This window comes from Alternaria viburni (genome assembly GCF_023758015.1).
Source record: "Alternaria viburni strain BMP 2772 chromosome Unknown scaffold_4, whole genome shotgun sequence".
In the NCBI taxonomy this organism is placed as follows: Eukaryota; Fungi; Ascomycota; class Dothideomycetes; order Pleosporales; family Pleosporaceae; genus Alternaria; species Alternaria viburni.
The window spans coordinates 1,324,800-1,340,131 of NW_026055773.1; the positions used below are offsets into that span (position 1 = coordinate 1,324,800).

General features: G+C 52.9%; 4 protein-coding genes across 4 annotated transcripts; 1 reads left to right on the forward strand and 3 right to left on the reverse strand.

The window, feature by feature from the left end:
* Positions 1-918: 918 nt before the first annotated feature.
* Positions 919-1,897, reverse strand: J4E79_002723 (uncharacterized protein; the record flags this gene model as incomplete). The annotated part of the gene is made up of 2 exons (XM_049351620.1): positions 919-1,341; positions 1,394-1,897. 2 exons carry the CDS (start codon positions 1,895-1,897, stop codon positions 919-921), a joined length of 927 nt encoding a protein of 308 aa, XP_049214258.1.
* A 1,604-nt stretch (positions 1,898-3,501) lies between these two features.
* On the reverse strand, positions 3,502-7,133 carry LYS2 (putative NRPS-like protein biosynthetic cluster; the record flags this gene model as incomplete). The annotated part of the gene is made up of 3 exons (XM_049351621.1): positions 3,502-5,435; positions 5,482-6,752; positions 6,799-7,133. The coding sequence occupies 3 exons, from the start codon at positions 7,131-7,133 to the stop codon at positions 3,502-3,504; spliced, it is 3,540 nt and encodes a 1,179-aa protein (XP_049214259.1).
* A 635-nt stretch (positions 7,134-7,768) lies between these two features.
* J4E79_002725 (uncharacterized protein) lies at positions 7,769-9,700 on the forward strand (the record flags this gene model as incomplete). The annotated part of the gene is made up of 1 exon (XM_049351622.1): positions 7,769-9,700. The coding sequence occupies one exon, from the start codon at positions 7,769-7,771 to the stop codon at positions 9,698-9,700; it is 1,932 nt and encodes a 643-aa protein (XP_049214260.1).
* Positions 9,701-11,919: 2,219 nt separating this feature from the next.
* J4E79_002726 (uncharacterized protein) lies at positions 11,920-15,213 on the reverse strand (the record flags this gene model as incomplete). Its single annotated transcript, XM_049351623.1, has 2 exons — positions 11,920-12,341; positions 12,432-15,213. The coding sequence occupies 2 exons, from the start codon at positions 15,211-15,213 to the stop codon at positions 11,920-11,922; spliced, it is 3,204 nt and encodes a 1,067-aa protein (XP_049214261.1).
* Between the last annotated feature and the right edge of the window lie 119 nt (positions 15,214-15,332).

Genomic DNA, 15,332 nt, shown 5'->3' on the forward strand with positions numbered 1-15,332 from the left:
TACTAAACACGAGGAACGCGCGGGTTTACTCGCTGATGGGAAAGATGATGTAGACAAAGAGTAGGCTTATATTAAGAAATTCATAGCTCATCACCCCTCACAAGACCGTCAATGTCACTCCCCAAACACGTGCTCTGTTTACACCCTCCAACATTCCACCACCGCCCTTGCTTTTCCCACCCCTTCCTTCTTCCCCAACCCCAAGCCCGAGCGGAGCCCCATAGCGCAAACAGCGTATCCAGCGTATCCGCGGCGGAACCTGGGCGGTATTGGCACAAGTCTTGGACGGCAAGTCTGCCGCAAGAAGAAGTCTACGTTGCGGTGAGCAGATAACGTGTCGAAACACATGCAGCGGAATGGGCGGAGCGGCGGTAAGCATTGGGCTGTTAACATGCTCAATCCCCATGTGTGGCTTGCAATTAGATTGGATCGGGCGGTCGGGGCAACTGGATTTCCGCTCTCTGGGTGCCATGCGTCTTGGACGCGTGTGGCGTTGCTCGAAGCATTGGAGGGGCCGAGGGGCTGAGTACGGGTGAGTTTGCGCCTGGACTCCTTGGTAAGGCGTGGGTAGTGGCTTGGAAGCGCGGGTAACCTGCTTGGAAATGCAACGGTGTAAAGTGTTTCGTACGAGGTACACTGTCAATTGCGAGTAACATGTGCGAGAGACGTTATGGGTGTTGTAGAGATGTTGTGGTATTCGAGGAAAATGGGGTATATCATGTCGAGCTCCGTTTGCTCTCCTACTCTTACACAGAGAGGCCCAATAACGCCGTGCTGTCATCCCAGATCAGCATTCCTTCATGTCCGATGCCCCTAAAACAAAAGTACGCCATGGTATATGCCGCTTAAACATCGCTCGTCCCATCACTGAGCGAACGGTAAAAACAAAAACTCGTCGTCGTAGCAATAACCTTCTCTTCAAACATGCGTCTCTCGCAGTCCCCTTGAGAGCCATCGTTCCCACCAGTTCCGTACGCCCACGATGCTCTCTTTGCCATCGTTGTGTCCGTCGTGACCTCCAGGGTCTCCTAATATCAACGAGAAAAACCAGAATCCTGCAGCGGTCCATGCGGCGATTGCGACACCGAATGCGACAATTGGTGAAAACAGGTGAATGACGACGAGCATAGGCGCACTGTAACCAGTCGTTGAGTCGTGGGAATAGACGAGGTGTAGCTGCAGGTTCAGCGCTGGTGCGAGGAAGGCTGTGATTTGTTCCGAAAATGACGGGCGTTTGGTGCAGAATCGCAATGGTGCTAGTGCGAGCGAGATCAGGAGGGCGAAGATCGTCCAGAGAGCGATGGCGCCTGAGAGGAAAGCACAGGGGCCGCAAAGCCAAAACTGCATATTGTTAGCCACGCTCCACAGGGCTTCGAGAAAGTAGAACACATACCAGTAATTGCCATGCCTTCTCCTCTGGGCCTTTCTCATGGTAGGCACCTTTGTCGTAGACGATCGCATCGCCGTCTGGTCCAGCCGCAGACACACGGTTTGGAGATCGGCGGCCTTGCGACGAACCGTAGCCATGCTTCTCGGGATCAAGATGCGCTTGTTGTGGATATTGTATGCTTCCTCGTTCTATCTCTGATCTGCTGGAGTATCGGATCTCTGCTGTTGAGTTGCGTTGTTGGCCGATCGAGGAGATGCTGCTGCAGGGGCTTGGCGCAGAGGATGCCTTTGGCGAGAACGGGTGCGAGATGACGGAATCATGGCCACGGCCAAAACTCGACTTGCTGTGACGGTCTATGCGGATGGTCTGTTGTCGCTGGTATGGCTCCTTCTCGTTGTATGCGTAGTTGTACTCGTCGGGCGATGTGTTGGTTGATAGCTGGTGCAGCGGTTGGCTCTGCTGGGGGGGAGTGGCCGAACATGACACCGGCGGACGCTGGGATTCCATTGCCGGCAATTGGTAGTCGACGTCACTGGTTGACGGGCATCAGACGACCCTTTGAGACATGCGAAGTCGATGAGGTGCCGGGCATGTTATAGAAGAGGCGGAGACTTCCCTCAGGAGAGGCAAGACTCTTGTTACATACAATTACGCTCTCAAGACCTTGGGAGAAGGTCTTGGGCTTGGCTTTCATCCCCAAGGCTCGGCATTGGGGCTGGGCAGAGCATCTCAAGACGGGGACGGCCAATCACGGCTCGCGTGGGCGGTCCCAGCGCAACTCTCTTCCAGACGCCGCTCAGACCAAAGACGGAATTCGCGGCAGCGACCTGGCCTCATGTCGTTGGAGCCCCCAGCTCTCATCTTTATCATCTTCGCCCTTTGTCTTGGCTCGCGCCGACGATGCTGAGCAACGCTGAGCAAACGGACCGTCGCACGCTGGTGCACCTCGTCGTCGTGTGCAATGCCCTCTGAGAACGCGCCAAGCCGGAAACAAGCGCTACCATGGTCCGCCTAGGCTGTTCGCTGGATGCGTGAAGCTGTGCCTAGGAAATATTGAACCCACGGATCGTGGACTGTTGTACCATAGGCATGACACCCCACAAGAATCCAATGCGGTTCTCCAATCCGCCTAGATAACGGAGGGGACCACAGAGGCGCGGCTGGTTACGGCCCCGCGGTGCAACGTCGCGAGCACTCCTTGTGTCGCATCGCCAATCCAAGTCGGAACGGCGGAGCGCATTTGATAGCGCTTGTTGGCGGAAATAGCTGCAAGTTGCTTTGCGAAGTCTGAATCCGGGCTCCAAGCGTGGCTGAAACGAAGTTGGCCTTGCTGATCTCGATCTTGGCATTGGCACATGAGAAGCTCAGATACTCTGTTGAAGGCGCCAGTTGTCCTGGCGTCCGCTGGCTATGCTGGCTTGGTCTCTATCAGGTGCTTTGTTTTGACCTGAATAAGCCCGTCGCTTTCTCGGCATGCTGTTCGTACCCTGATCGAACGGACAGCAGTGACCGGCTCAAACCTACCATTCCTTTGGTAATGCCTCATGCCATACAGCACGAAGCGCTGCCAGTGACGTCCACCTCAGTGTTGTTGCATTCACCGCGTGCTCCTTGGCATCGGATTCATTAGTGATCTGGCGATAAGCGTTCTGCTGCAGCCACAGCCGGTGGTAATACACAGCATGGCGGAGTTGTGTTCCGCCCCGCGGGCAACCTTAGCGAACCGGGTATAATAGTGGAAAGAAATGTAAGCTGCAAGGCAAACGTCGGTTAGCAGCTGGCGCTGCGAGGAAGGATGCTCTATGGCGCTGGGCGGGGTGTTGTAACGTTGATGGGGCTGTGATGTCACTCGACGTAAATGGAAGTCGCGATGGAAGGAGCGCCTAAGCACCTGCATACTTCAGCGTCAACAAACTGTGTGTTAGTCTTGATGAGGACGTCGCGATGAACCACGAGCATCCGGCACTTCCGACATGTGTACATGCTGATCATCGAGTGCGGCATTGGTTAATTTAAAAAATGTGCTTTTTCTCGATCTCCTGCTAAATGGAGGATCAGATCCCTTGCTAAAAATGACCTCTATGTGCACTACAGGGTCTGGCGAGGGTGATCTAGACACCCCTTCGACCACCAACCAGCTTCATACCTTCACGCATAGCATCCGTCAGTCGACTCATGACCAGCTCTTTGATGCCCTTCTTCTCTGGCTTCGGCATGAAGCCCAGCTCGATCAGATAACTGACGTACACACCTACAGTGTCCTCCGTCACCGCACCACCCTTGCTCCAATCCTCACCTGTCCATACTTGATCTTTCTTCAAGGCTTCCGCCGCATTCTTATCGTCGAGTTCAGGTGCCTTGGTATCAGCAGGCAGGTCTCCAGTAACGAAATGGTACAGCGGTAGGAGAGCATTCTCCTCTTTCGTACCAGAGCGGTCAGAGACATAAGCTTCCATATTTTGCTTCCACTCTGGGTAGGTAACTAGAGGAACATTGTATCCAAAGTTCTCGAGGGCTCCCAAGAACTCGTTGAAGGTGATGCGGGGGTGTGATGTGATTTGCGCGACTCCCAGGGGCGCGATGGGCGGGTTGAATGAGGATGCCACGACAACGCGAGCAACATGAGTCACAGGAACCATGTTGATGGTGTTTGTGATGTCGGGTCGTGATTTGAGTTGGATGCAACCCTTGAGTATACGCACCAGGAAGTCGTCGGTGTTGGTGGTGCCGTACTCTGGGTCTCCCAAGACATAGCCGGGACGAATGACGCAGCCACTCAGACCTTTCTGGCCAGCCTGTCGTGTGAGATACTCGGCTGTCCATTTAGATTGACCATAACCGGTGCCCAAGCCTTTACGAGCACCTTCCAGGTCGTCTTCTTCAGGCACACCTGTCCCACCATTGGCCAGGCTCTTCTCGGACAGCTTGACAAAGTAGTCTGTGTCAAGTACTGATGTTGAGCTGACAAGACCGAAGTTCTTGGGCTTGCCCGCAGCACACATTGAGAGAGCGGTCATGGTGGAGATGACGTTGGGTCCGCGAAGACGTGAGTACGGCAATACCCAGTGTACCAATGCGCCATTGTGGATGACAACATCGACAGAGTCTAAAAGCTTGTTCCAAGTATTCGGTTCAAGGCCAAAGTTCTCCTTTTCTAGATCGCCCACGAGAGGCTCCAGGCGTGATTCCCAGCTATCCTCCCAGATGCCATATGCAGAGCAGGTTTGCCTGACACGGCCGAGTGCAGCATCAATGTCTTTTGCACGGACGAGTACTGTAACCTTTCCGGGCCTCGACAGGACGTCTCGTAGAATGTAAGCACCCAAGAAGCCTGTCGCGCCAGTGAGGAAAGTATGTACTTCTTCCTTGGGATTCAACGGCTCTCTAGTCTTGAACTCGGTCAGTTGGTTGGCGAGTTCTCTGGCATCGGCAGAGTAGGCCTCATCTTCTGGATCCTCATCAATGGCTTCTGCAGTGTCCAGACGCAAACCAATAGGGTCCATAGCCTGGTCAATGTTTGCCGAGAAGCCGCGCAACGTAGGGTACTGGAAGATTGTGGTCATTGGTACATCGATGTCTCTCCATTCTTGCCGGATCTTGAAGAGCAGTTGCTGAGCAATGATACTATGGCCTCCAAGGTCGAAGAAGGAGTCGCTTCCGCTGATGCCGTCGGCTGTCACACCGCGGTCACCTAGAAGCTCAGCCCAGATACCGGCCATGGTCTTCTCAGTTGGCGTCAAGGCTGCACCCAGCTGTGAGGGTCGTCTTGCACCAGCGGCTGCCAGATGCGCCGGCTCGGGGAAGGGCAGTGCCGGTCGGTCAATCTTACCGTTCGGGTTCAGCGGAAATCGAATGAGCGGGACGATGATTGACGGAACGGCATATGCGGGGAGCTTCTTCTTCAGATGCTCTCGCACATCGTCTCGTAGGTACTTGAAGCGCTTCAATAAAGTGACCATGCTGGTGTCATCGGCGGAATCACTGTCTTTCGCACCGCGCTCCTCGAGCCAGTCGTACCAACGCTTCATCTCAGGAACGATGTAGCCTACGACGTTAGCAAACATTTGAGTTGGGATGAAGTTCCAACTTACTGACTAGTGTTGGCTCCTCATAGGCATCACGCTTCAACAGCGTGACGTTCTCACGCACCAAAGGATGGGCAGAGAGATGTGAGTCGATCTCACCAAGCTCGATACGGAAGCCGCGAATCTTGACTTGCGAGTCGACTCGTCCTGTGCAGTGTACGTTACCATCCTCAGAGTAATGGCCCAGATCTCCAGAGCGGTAGAGTCTGTCGCGTGGACCTTTGTAGAACTCTCGCCATGGCTCGGCGGCACCTTGGCTTTCCACCTTTTTATTGTCTTCATCTACCCACTTCTGTTGGTCCACAAACCAGTTGTCAACGAATTTGGTGGCAGTCAAGTCAGGCAGACCTAGGTATTCCTCGGCCAAACCACCGGCTCGCACGTATATCTCACCACTCTCACCAGGCTTGCAAACCTTTGTCCTATCTTGGCGGTTGACTACCAAAAGCTGAACGTTGTTCATGCCACGACCAGCCGGGATGACTTCACCGATGGTATCAAGGAATTCGGGCGCTTCGGAGCAGCTCGGTAGCTCGTAGTAACTGACAGCTCTTTGTGTCTCTGTGGTTCCGTACATGTTGACAATGCGTACGTTGGGTGCCAAGTTCTGCAGCCTCCTGCAGTCGCGCTTGATTAGTAGGTCGCCTACGAAGAAGGAGTGATGCAGGCTTGGAAAGACGGCTGAAGCGCCTCCGACAAGAATCTGACCCATGGCGGGTGTCAGATGTGTAACTGTCGCGCCATATTTGCGCATCCACTCGGCGAGCTTCTCATGCTGTATGTCCTCTTTGCTGGGTACTAGTAGTTGTGCACCGAGGAAAAGTGGTGTGAAGATGTCTCGTTGGATAGGGTCGTGGGCGATGCCAGAGAGCATGGTGAACTTGTCATTTTCAGACAGTCCGAATGTCTCTGCCATCCATGGAAAGTAGTGTGTTAGCGAAAAGTGCCGGCCCTTGACACCCTTGGGCTTTCCCTCTGATCCTGATGTGAAGGAAAGTGTGGGTGTTGAGTCTGGGCCGACCAGCACTCCTGGCAGCTCGGCCTTGAGCTTCTGTTGTTCCTCCAACACGTCCTTTCCGTCCTTGGAGCCTCCCACGAGGGTTCCATCGTCCTTGAGCTCGAGCGCGGGAACTTCTGTCCGCAGTTGTAGATTGTCCTTGACGTAGTCCCTCACTTGCTCTGAGATGGGGCCGGCTTCACGGATGGCCTTGTCGATGACTACGAGTGCGCGTGGTTGGGAGACTTCGAGATAGATGCATTGGCGGTCTGGGGGGTATCTAATGATGTCAGTAGGTCACTAGCTGTTTGATAAGCTAGACTCACAGCGGGTCTAGTACTGAGAAGGTCGCTCCTGCCGCCAGAACAGCCATAATGGCGACCACTAGGTCCACGCCACGATGGGCGAAGATCATGACTACCTCCCCTCTCTGCACGCCATTTTGCACCAGATAATGGGCTAGTACCGAGGTAGCCTCGAATATGTGCTTGTATGTGAAGTTGCGCTCGGGTGTCTTGCTGGTAGCCGTCTCTACCACGCATGGCCGCTCGGGATGCTTGCGAGCATTGCCTGCGAAGATCTCGTGGATGGGTCCCTTGAAATCAGACCAGTGGAGGTCCGCAGTCGGATCCGGGATGCTTCCTTTAGTAAGTGAAGCCATTGTCGCGCGTACCTGTTCCTGCATGTTCAAGGAAATATATGGTGGGGTCGCGTTGTAAGTGTGCGCATGCGCGTAGATGGTTCGCGGATGTCAATTGGGATGTGACTGAATGCAAGAAGGTATGAGATCAAGGCTTGGAGTGATGATTGTTTTCACAGCCTTTGAAATTGAAGAACGGAAGGAGATTTTGGAGTCATGGACACCACAGTAAGAGAAGAGGTATGACGCATCCCGTCAAAATGCTCGACTCAGGCGACATCGGCCAGGGCGACCCCCACCACCGAAGGCTCGAAACGCGTGGGATGTCTGGGTCTGGGGCGCATCATCAGCCCTGCGCTAGCCTTGCACCTCGCCCTCGCCAAACTGGAAACGTTCCCTTAGCACGACGCGTCACCCGGCGTGTCAACTGGTGCAACTATCTGCAACCTCTGCGTCTTTTTGTGCCTTTTTGTCGCTCGTTACGTTTGCTTCAAAGCTTGTTCGCATCGCCTAGCGGAGCTGAGTTCGCGCCGCATTGCCTTCAATCAGCAACATCAGGCCCACCACGGATACCGGCTCCAGTAGCCTGAAAGCGCCCATGTCGCCAGAATTGCCATAGTCTGCCTTGTATTCACCTCACTACACCCGATTGTGCCATGCCGACTCAGCATACCTTCATGGGCCGGCCCATTGCGCTGCAGATGCCCCCGAGGAGGTTCCAGGTCATCATCATCCTTCTGCTCTTCGTCATAGTAAACTTTACCTTTTACGGAACCCCAACACGCGACAGCATTCCGACCTATGACGAAGTCGCCGATGCGGTCAAGCACCCGCAAGCTCACCTGCCTGACTTGGGCGAGCTGCCAGCTGTGCCCAAACCCTTCGGTCCCTCAGCACACAAGCCACCGGTTCAGGCAAACAGTACCACGGCCAGTGCTTACGGCGCTATAGAGTGGCTCAGCGATTTCAAATGGCGCAACCCTTTCTCCTCCCGCGTAACTCTCGACGAGAACACCGCTCTCCTACCACCGCTACGCGAACGACCGCCGATTTACACATACTACGACGTACCGAAGAAGCAGAACAAGGAAGTGTCTGCGGCAGAACAACGGCTGATACTGGCATGGCGACGGGCATGGTGGGCGCAGGGCTTCAAGCCTGTCGTACTGTCGCGGGCTGAGGCTATGCACCACCCACAATACCAGCTGTTCCAGCGCATGAAGCTAGATCCCAAGATCGAGTTTGAGGTCATGCGCTGGCTGGCCTGGGGGCACATGGGTGGCGGCGTTCTTGTCAATTGGCTCGCACTGCCCATGGCCGAGTACGAGAACCCGATGCTCAGCTTTCTGCGACGAAACGAATACGCCAAGCTGTCGAGGGTCCAGACCTTGGATAACGCCATCTTCTTTGGAGATCGAATGATGGTCGATGACGCGATCAAGAAGGTCATGGGCAACGAGCTGCTCAAGAATGTCACCGCGAGCAAGGATAAGCTGTTGAAGCTCGCCAAAAAAGAGGGTGGAGCGATTGTCAATCTCCTGGACACGAAGGACATGGACGTAGACAGCAAGGCCAACGGCATCGCATCCTACAACATGCCTACTATTTCCAGCAAGTACAAGACGGTCGCTGATAAGTTTACCAACACGACACAAGCCGAGGCCCTCGACTTACTCGCCAACCTCGTCAACTCGCATCTCCATCTGACCTGGCAAGAACAGCATCCGGAAGGTGTGGTAATCGTCAAGCCTGCGCCGGAGCACACGACTGTCCTTTTACGCGAAACAACGGACATTGCGCGTAACCTTACTCAATGTCCGATCACCCCAATGCCCAAGTCATGCCCGCCGAACCGACCAAAGTGCAAACCATGCGATGCCAACAAAGGAATGAAGCTTCAGCTGTTCCCAGAATTTGTGAACACGACCAAGTTCTTCACGATTGGAACCGTTCCCCATCCATATACGCTTACCTCGTTACACTACACACGCGACATGATAGACAAGAACTTCTTACGCAACAGCGCGGCACGGGACCTGTGGATCAAGAAGCTGACGGACAAATCTATTCCGGACGACCACACTGAGGAGTACCGCGTACTCAAATTCAAGGAGCTTGTAGCAGCGGCTCCCGCTCATACCCTATGGCTCACAGCCGAGCGCATCACCCAAGACGATCTGGACTGGATCTTCGGCTTCGGTCTACCCCAGAATGCGTCTGCGAATGCCGAGCCCAGTTCGCCCAGCAAGGAGTCCGAACTCATCGTCTTCCCCCGTCCCGAACCCCCCAAGCCCATCGAGGGTATAGATATCCCGGACGAGAAATGGTTCGAGAAAGAAGAAGAGCGCTTGAAGAAGGCACGCGAGGCCATCAAGAGCAAGGACAGGAACATGAAGCTAGTTGTCGAAGCCGTGGAGCAATGGAACTTGGCGGATACCGAGGCCTGGAGGTTCTCGCGCGCCTACTCAGCGAGAAGGCGGCAGGAGCGGAAGAAGTGGGAAGAGGAAGAGGCCAAGTTCTCGGGTAGTGAAAAGAAGGCTGGCGTTAGACCTGGAGAGGGCGGTGGAAGATGGACCGATCGGAGTTGATTCAGTTAGCGATTTGGGTTGTTCTATAGGAGTATCTATTGGCGTTCTTGGGGTATGTTCAATACTAGCGTGTACAGCTTAGAACTAGTGTCTGGTTAGAACGTGAGACTGGCTGGACCATGTCCGTACAGCGGCGAACATAGGAAGAGGCTGTAGGATGTTGCAAAAAGAGATGGGCATCCGCTTGCATAGGCAAAAAGAAGGTCAGAAACATACAACAATGGGGTACATTCGTAATGGATAAAGCCAAACGGTGCTAAGGCGGTCTTGCGAGCGGATGACAACACGAACTGTCGTGACATCAGCAGCATCCCCCGAGAAATTCCTGTGTTGGGACTTTCTCAGCCTCGTGTAGCAGCTAACCCATCCTGCAGTGCCTAGCCTCTACCAAGGTAGACAGTGGCGTGCAGGCGAAGCATCTGGAAGAGAGACGGAGGTCCCCGGGGACATCAGCTGAATAGTGGTGGATTGGGATAATGAGCAGCAGAAAACCGGTGTATGATCAATACACGGTGTTAGGCCTAGAGGGTGGTACACTGCCTACCACCCTGGTAACTTCGCTTCAGAGCAGCGCAGGCTATTCGCTCAGTTCCTAAGAACATTACATCACTTCCAGCCACTGGCTTATGAGCAAGAAATCTCTTTGATGCAGTCTATGCATGCGGCGCAGTCAGAGTTCTCGCGGTAGAGCACTTGCGGAAACCCTTTACGCTTCAGTCCGTCATTGCTATTGTTTCGGTATACCACCTAGGTAAGTGAGAGTATTTCATCACATCCAAGTTGCCTTGTCAGATCCCTGCCTCTTGAGCTCGCCTCAGGATCTTTGTGCTTAATGTCAGGAGAAATTTTATTATTATTTGGCAACCCGCATAGAATTCAGCCTCGGAGGCGTGTTGGACTCACCGGCCGGTCACCCAGCCTCCGCCACAGCTCCTCGAGTATATATTGCAGTTCACACAACTCCTTCATATCACTCGATATCTTCACTCCCATGTACTTTAATCTACCCTACCAGCATCAAACATTGATGGCTGCATCTCCCTCTCAGCAGCCTTGGACCTTCGACGTTAGTTCTCTCATCGTGCTGATAAGCGAAGATGAAGAGCGCAACTATCGCCTGAGTCGGCGCTCTCTCCTGCAGTGTTTAACTGCCGCGCCAGTTGTCGGACTGCAAAATTACGTCCGCTCCTACGATCTATTACTCGAACCTAGCACAGAAACTTATTTCTCGCCGTATGGCGTGAAAAGCGCACCTCTGCGCAACATTCGATTGGCAAATGCGCTGAAACATAACAAACTATTGGAAGATAAAAGATACACCGTTCTCAGCATACCTGCGACGCGCAGAGAACAAGACTGCGCAAGCCGCTCTTCAGAAATCCTCATCGCGTGCTGGACGGCTACGACATGGCTGCTCATCGCAGGCTTACTGGTCGCTATCCATGAAGTTCCTGGGACCACATGGGTGTCGTACGCTACATGCGCCGCGTTCACAGGGTGGTCGATCATCCTGCGCCTCATCGAGTACTTCAACGTGGTGCCCGCACCCGCCGAACGCCGGAATGTACACGAATCCGACGCGCCTGACGCTGTGTTTATTATGGGTCGCAACAACTCCGCCTTTGTGCTCAAAGGAAGCCGTAAAGACGTGAAAGATTGGACGAGTTGCGGGTTGATGTACCGCGAGGCTCCGTGCGGCGTACCATCGTCTGTGTGGCAAGGCTTCACTCGCATGGCTAGCCTGATGGTGTTGTTGTTCATCTTCTCAGCGGTGCCAAATGGAAGTACACTAGATCAGGTTGCTTTCATTATCCTAAACGCGGTTGCGCAACTCCATGTGCTCGTTGGACAGCGGCTGAACAGTCGGTGGGTAATGGCAAGGCTAAAGAAAGAAGAGGACTCGAGAGTGGAGACCAGAACACATGTTTATGCGAACCTGATCAGAGAATTCAAGGATGCCGAGAGCGAGAAGCAGTGGGTTGATGCGTCGGGGATTTTGCCCAGGACCGAGGTGTGGAAGGAATGGAAAGAACGGGTTGTACACGATGAGGGAGACGATCCAAAGAAGTTGTATCGCGTGATTTCAGATGATTTTGAGAGCAAGAGCAAGAGCAGAAATGGAAGTTTAGGTGATATGGATAGGTTTGTTGAAGTGAAAGAGAAAGGTCGATAGCGCAGCTACAGGGGAGTACATGTTGGGCCGCACCTCCTCGCCGTCCTCAGCGTAGTTCGTAAATCCACTCTTCCTCCGTCCCGTAAAATCGCCGTCGCACTGCTTCCCCATCCATACATCCGTGTACATAACTCTCCCCTTTGAAGACATAGAATGTCTCTTCGTCTTGTTTGAATCTCTGCTTCGGGGTTTCCTTCCTACCACGCTGCTCTTTAACTTCTTCTCGCTCCTTGTCCCTTCGTTCCTTATCTTTGGCAAGTTCCTTGTTGACTATCTCTCGGGCGTCTTTCACGTCTTGCTCCCAACTAGAGACTGCTGTGGTGTCTTCTCCTTGTTTCATGTACTTCTCTTTTTGTTTCTGATATCTCTTCCTGCACACGAGGGTTTTCTCCAGTCTCTGAACGCACGACTTGAATGCCTGATATTGATCTTCGAATCTTTCTTTGTCTCTGTCTCCGTCCTTCTTTTCTTGGGCGCGCAAAATAACCGGAACAGTACATCCATGTAGAACGCATACCAGATCCCCTTTTCGGACGTCTTTACCAAGTCCTAGCCTACCTTCTTTGGTTTTGAAGAGAGACCGGCCCCAGATGACGGCATGAACCCGCCGACAAAACTCCGCAATGATGGAATTTCGTTCGTTGTTGATCAAAGCCGTGGTGTTCACACGACCACTTTCCCGCCCACCCTTATCCACGGATTCTCTGCACGCTCTCGCATAGTAGTATGGTGGGTTACGGTTATCGATTCCTCTGTCGGCGACTATTGTTCTCCAAAACTCAGGGGGTGGGTCTTGGGTGTATGGCGGTTCCCAACCACTCAATTCCAGCCATGAATTTGGAATGCTCCCTCCTTGAGACGCATCTCTGACCTCGTCAATCTCATCCACTTTGAACCCCGTAACATAGAGACTGTAATGTCCCATGCGAGGTCTCTTCTTAAACCTGAGGTAGTCAAGCTTCACAGTCTCGGTTTGTGCGGCGCTGTAGTTTCTGTGCCCATCTTGCGGCCACCCAACCAAAGGGTCTGCATTTGCTCGTCCTGTCTTCTTGAAGTCTCTGTGCGCATCTTGTGCCCACCCGGTCACAGGGTCTACATTTGCTCGTCCTGTCTTCTTGATCTGCATGCCAGGGTGGCGATAAATCTCGAACGGTGCATTCTTAGCACGAGGTACCCATGACGGAAGAGCAATGTCTTTGATTGGCTCCATCTGGTTTTTATCATCTTGGTTCTGTTTCTTCTCTTGCGCTTTCCGCTTCCGTGAATCTTCGCAAAGCTTTCTTGCTCTTCCCGAACTCCACTTTATGCTCTTCTCAATGAGCCATTTTCGGTATTCCTCGTAATCACTGTATTTCTGTTTCCATTGGGGGCTTCGCTCACATGTAAGCCTTGTTGGTTTTTCAGCCCGGTCTGCAGGTGCCTTTCTTTTCTTTTTCTTCACTCTAGCCGAACTGCCGAGCTGGGGCTCCAACGCCCATGGACGACATAGTATGTCTAGAGCCTGGACTGGATCATGTGCGTTCTTTCGCCAAATACAGAACTCCATGAAGTCTCGACAGACGTCTGAATATGGTCTAGTGTAGTCGACTAGAAACGGTTTCTCTGCAAGGAACCCCTGGAAGAGCGATAGCAGAAACGGCAAATCTGCATCATTGGTCGACCTGACAGGCTTGATGACTGACGCCGCATTCGTCGCGCCGGGGACTTCGTCTATGGCGTATGTTATTGTATCCGAAGCGAATGGTGCTGCGTCTCTAGCGATAGCTAGCATAGAGTACACAGAATCTCTGCATTCGCTTGCTTTGAATATGAACATCGTCGTTACTAGATACTCCAAGCTGAGAAGGCTTCTGCGATCCAATGGATCAATTGTCTGTATGCTATCGAGCGACTCAGCCCGCTCGTCATGCTTCTGCTTGGCGGCCTTCTCCTTGGCTTTTGCCTCCTCGGTAGCTTTTTCTTCGTCGGTCATTTTGGTGTCAGGGTCCTTGTCGTCCACTTCGTTTCTGTCCATGGGTGTTCCATAACTACGAAAAACCTTGCCCGTCGCTTGTACCAGAAGGCTGGCTCCAAGTTGTGAAACATACTCAAACCAGCCCGGTACGTGCCGAAATTGTACGTCCTTCTGAATTACTTCCGATAGCCGATGTGTAGCGCTCTCAACCTCCACAAAAAGCTCCACGGCAACAGCAAATTCTTTCCATGGCATTGAGTCAGGCCCGCACCATATCTCAGCTTTGTTTGCTAGAGACAGCTCTTGAACAACCCAGCGGCGGGAGAACCATTCTCGCTGCATAAGGACCATTAGTGCCTGCCACTTGATGCCGTAATCCTTATCTGAGCTGATTGAATCAAAGTCTTTCAGGTGCGTGATTTCTTCCTTGATGAACTTGAATGCAACCTCACTCTCGTTGTCTTGCTGCCCAAGCCAGATACAGACATTAGCAGCTCGAGTGTAGATCCTGGACATCATCTGAACCTGTTGGTTTCGTTCGACGTCGTTCTCCTGGTCGATACAAATCGCGTCAATCCAGAGAATCCTTGGCCTCCCTTGGTGGCGAAGGTATTTCAGTGCCAGGGCCAGGTCTCTCCTCACTGGCATCTTATAGGACTCGTCACCCTTCGTCACCAATACCACGTAATCAGAGATAGCCCGACCCCAACACCATGACAATGCTTCGTACTCAATTTCAATCCTCTCAACTGATTCCAACTCCTCTCGCAGAATTCTGCCCTTCAGCCCTTCGAATGTGATCTTGAGAGATCCCACTTCTTCCTCGATCACTCTCAGTCTCATCTTTGCTCGCGTTTCCTCCATCGCTCTCGGTCTGTCTATCACTCTCGTATTCCATGTACCACCCACCGTTTGCCATACAGGATTTGCCAGTTGCCATACGCGCGCCGTATTCCACCATGTAACATCTAATGCCTTCATTTCTATTTCCTTCATTTCCTTCATTTCCTTCACTAACGGACTCAACCGCTGTTTCACTTCTTCCAGTTCTCGTTCGGCATCTGTCTCGTTTCGCTGCTCAGGCTCACGAGATTCGGAGTCATCCCACTCGCGACTCACACGTGTGGGGATATGGAAGGAATTGTCGTAAGCCGCTTCGAAAAGCTCACATTGAATGGAGTCCTCGCGATCACCCGAGTTGAGGCGCATGAGACGAATCATCTTTGGCGGTAGAGGATTGTAGACGTATTGCTTCAATGGCTCAAAGCGCGGGTCGTCGAAGCGAAAGAGCGAGCTTGCGCTTCTGTCTGTCCTTTGGAGAACATAGGTTTCATCTCCAAGTACGAGGGAATTGGATGTGCTGCTGAACTTGGCCCATGCAGACATAATGGAACGATTTGTATGCTGAGTTGATAACGTTTCCCGATGGTGATCATAGAGAACACTGAATACCACTACGGTTCGTGATTAAACTGGATCGATGGGCGTGGGTCAGATCGAGGTGA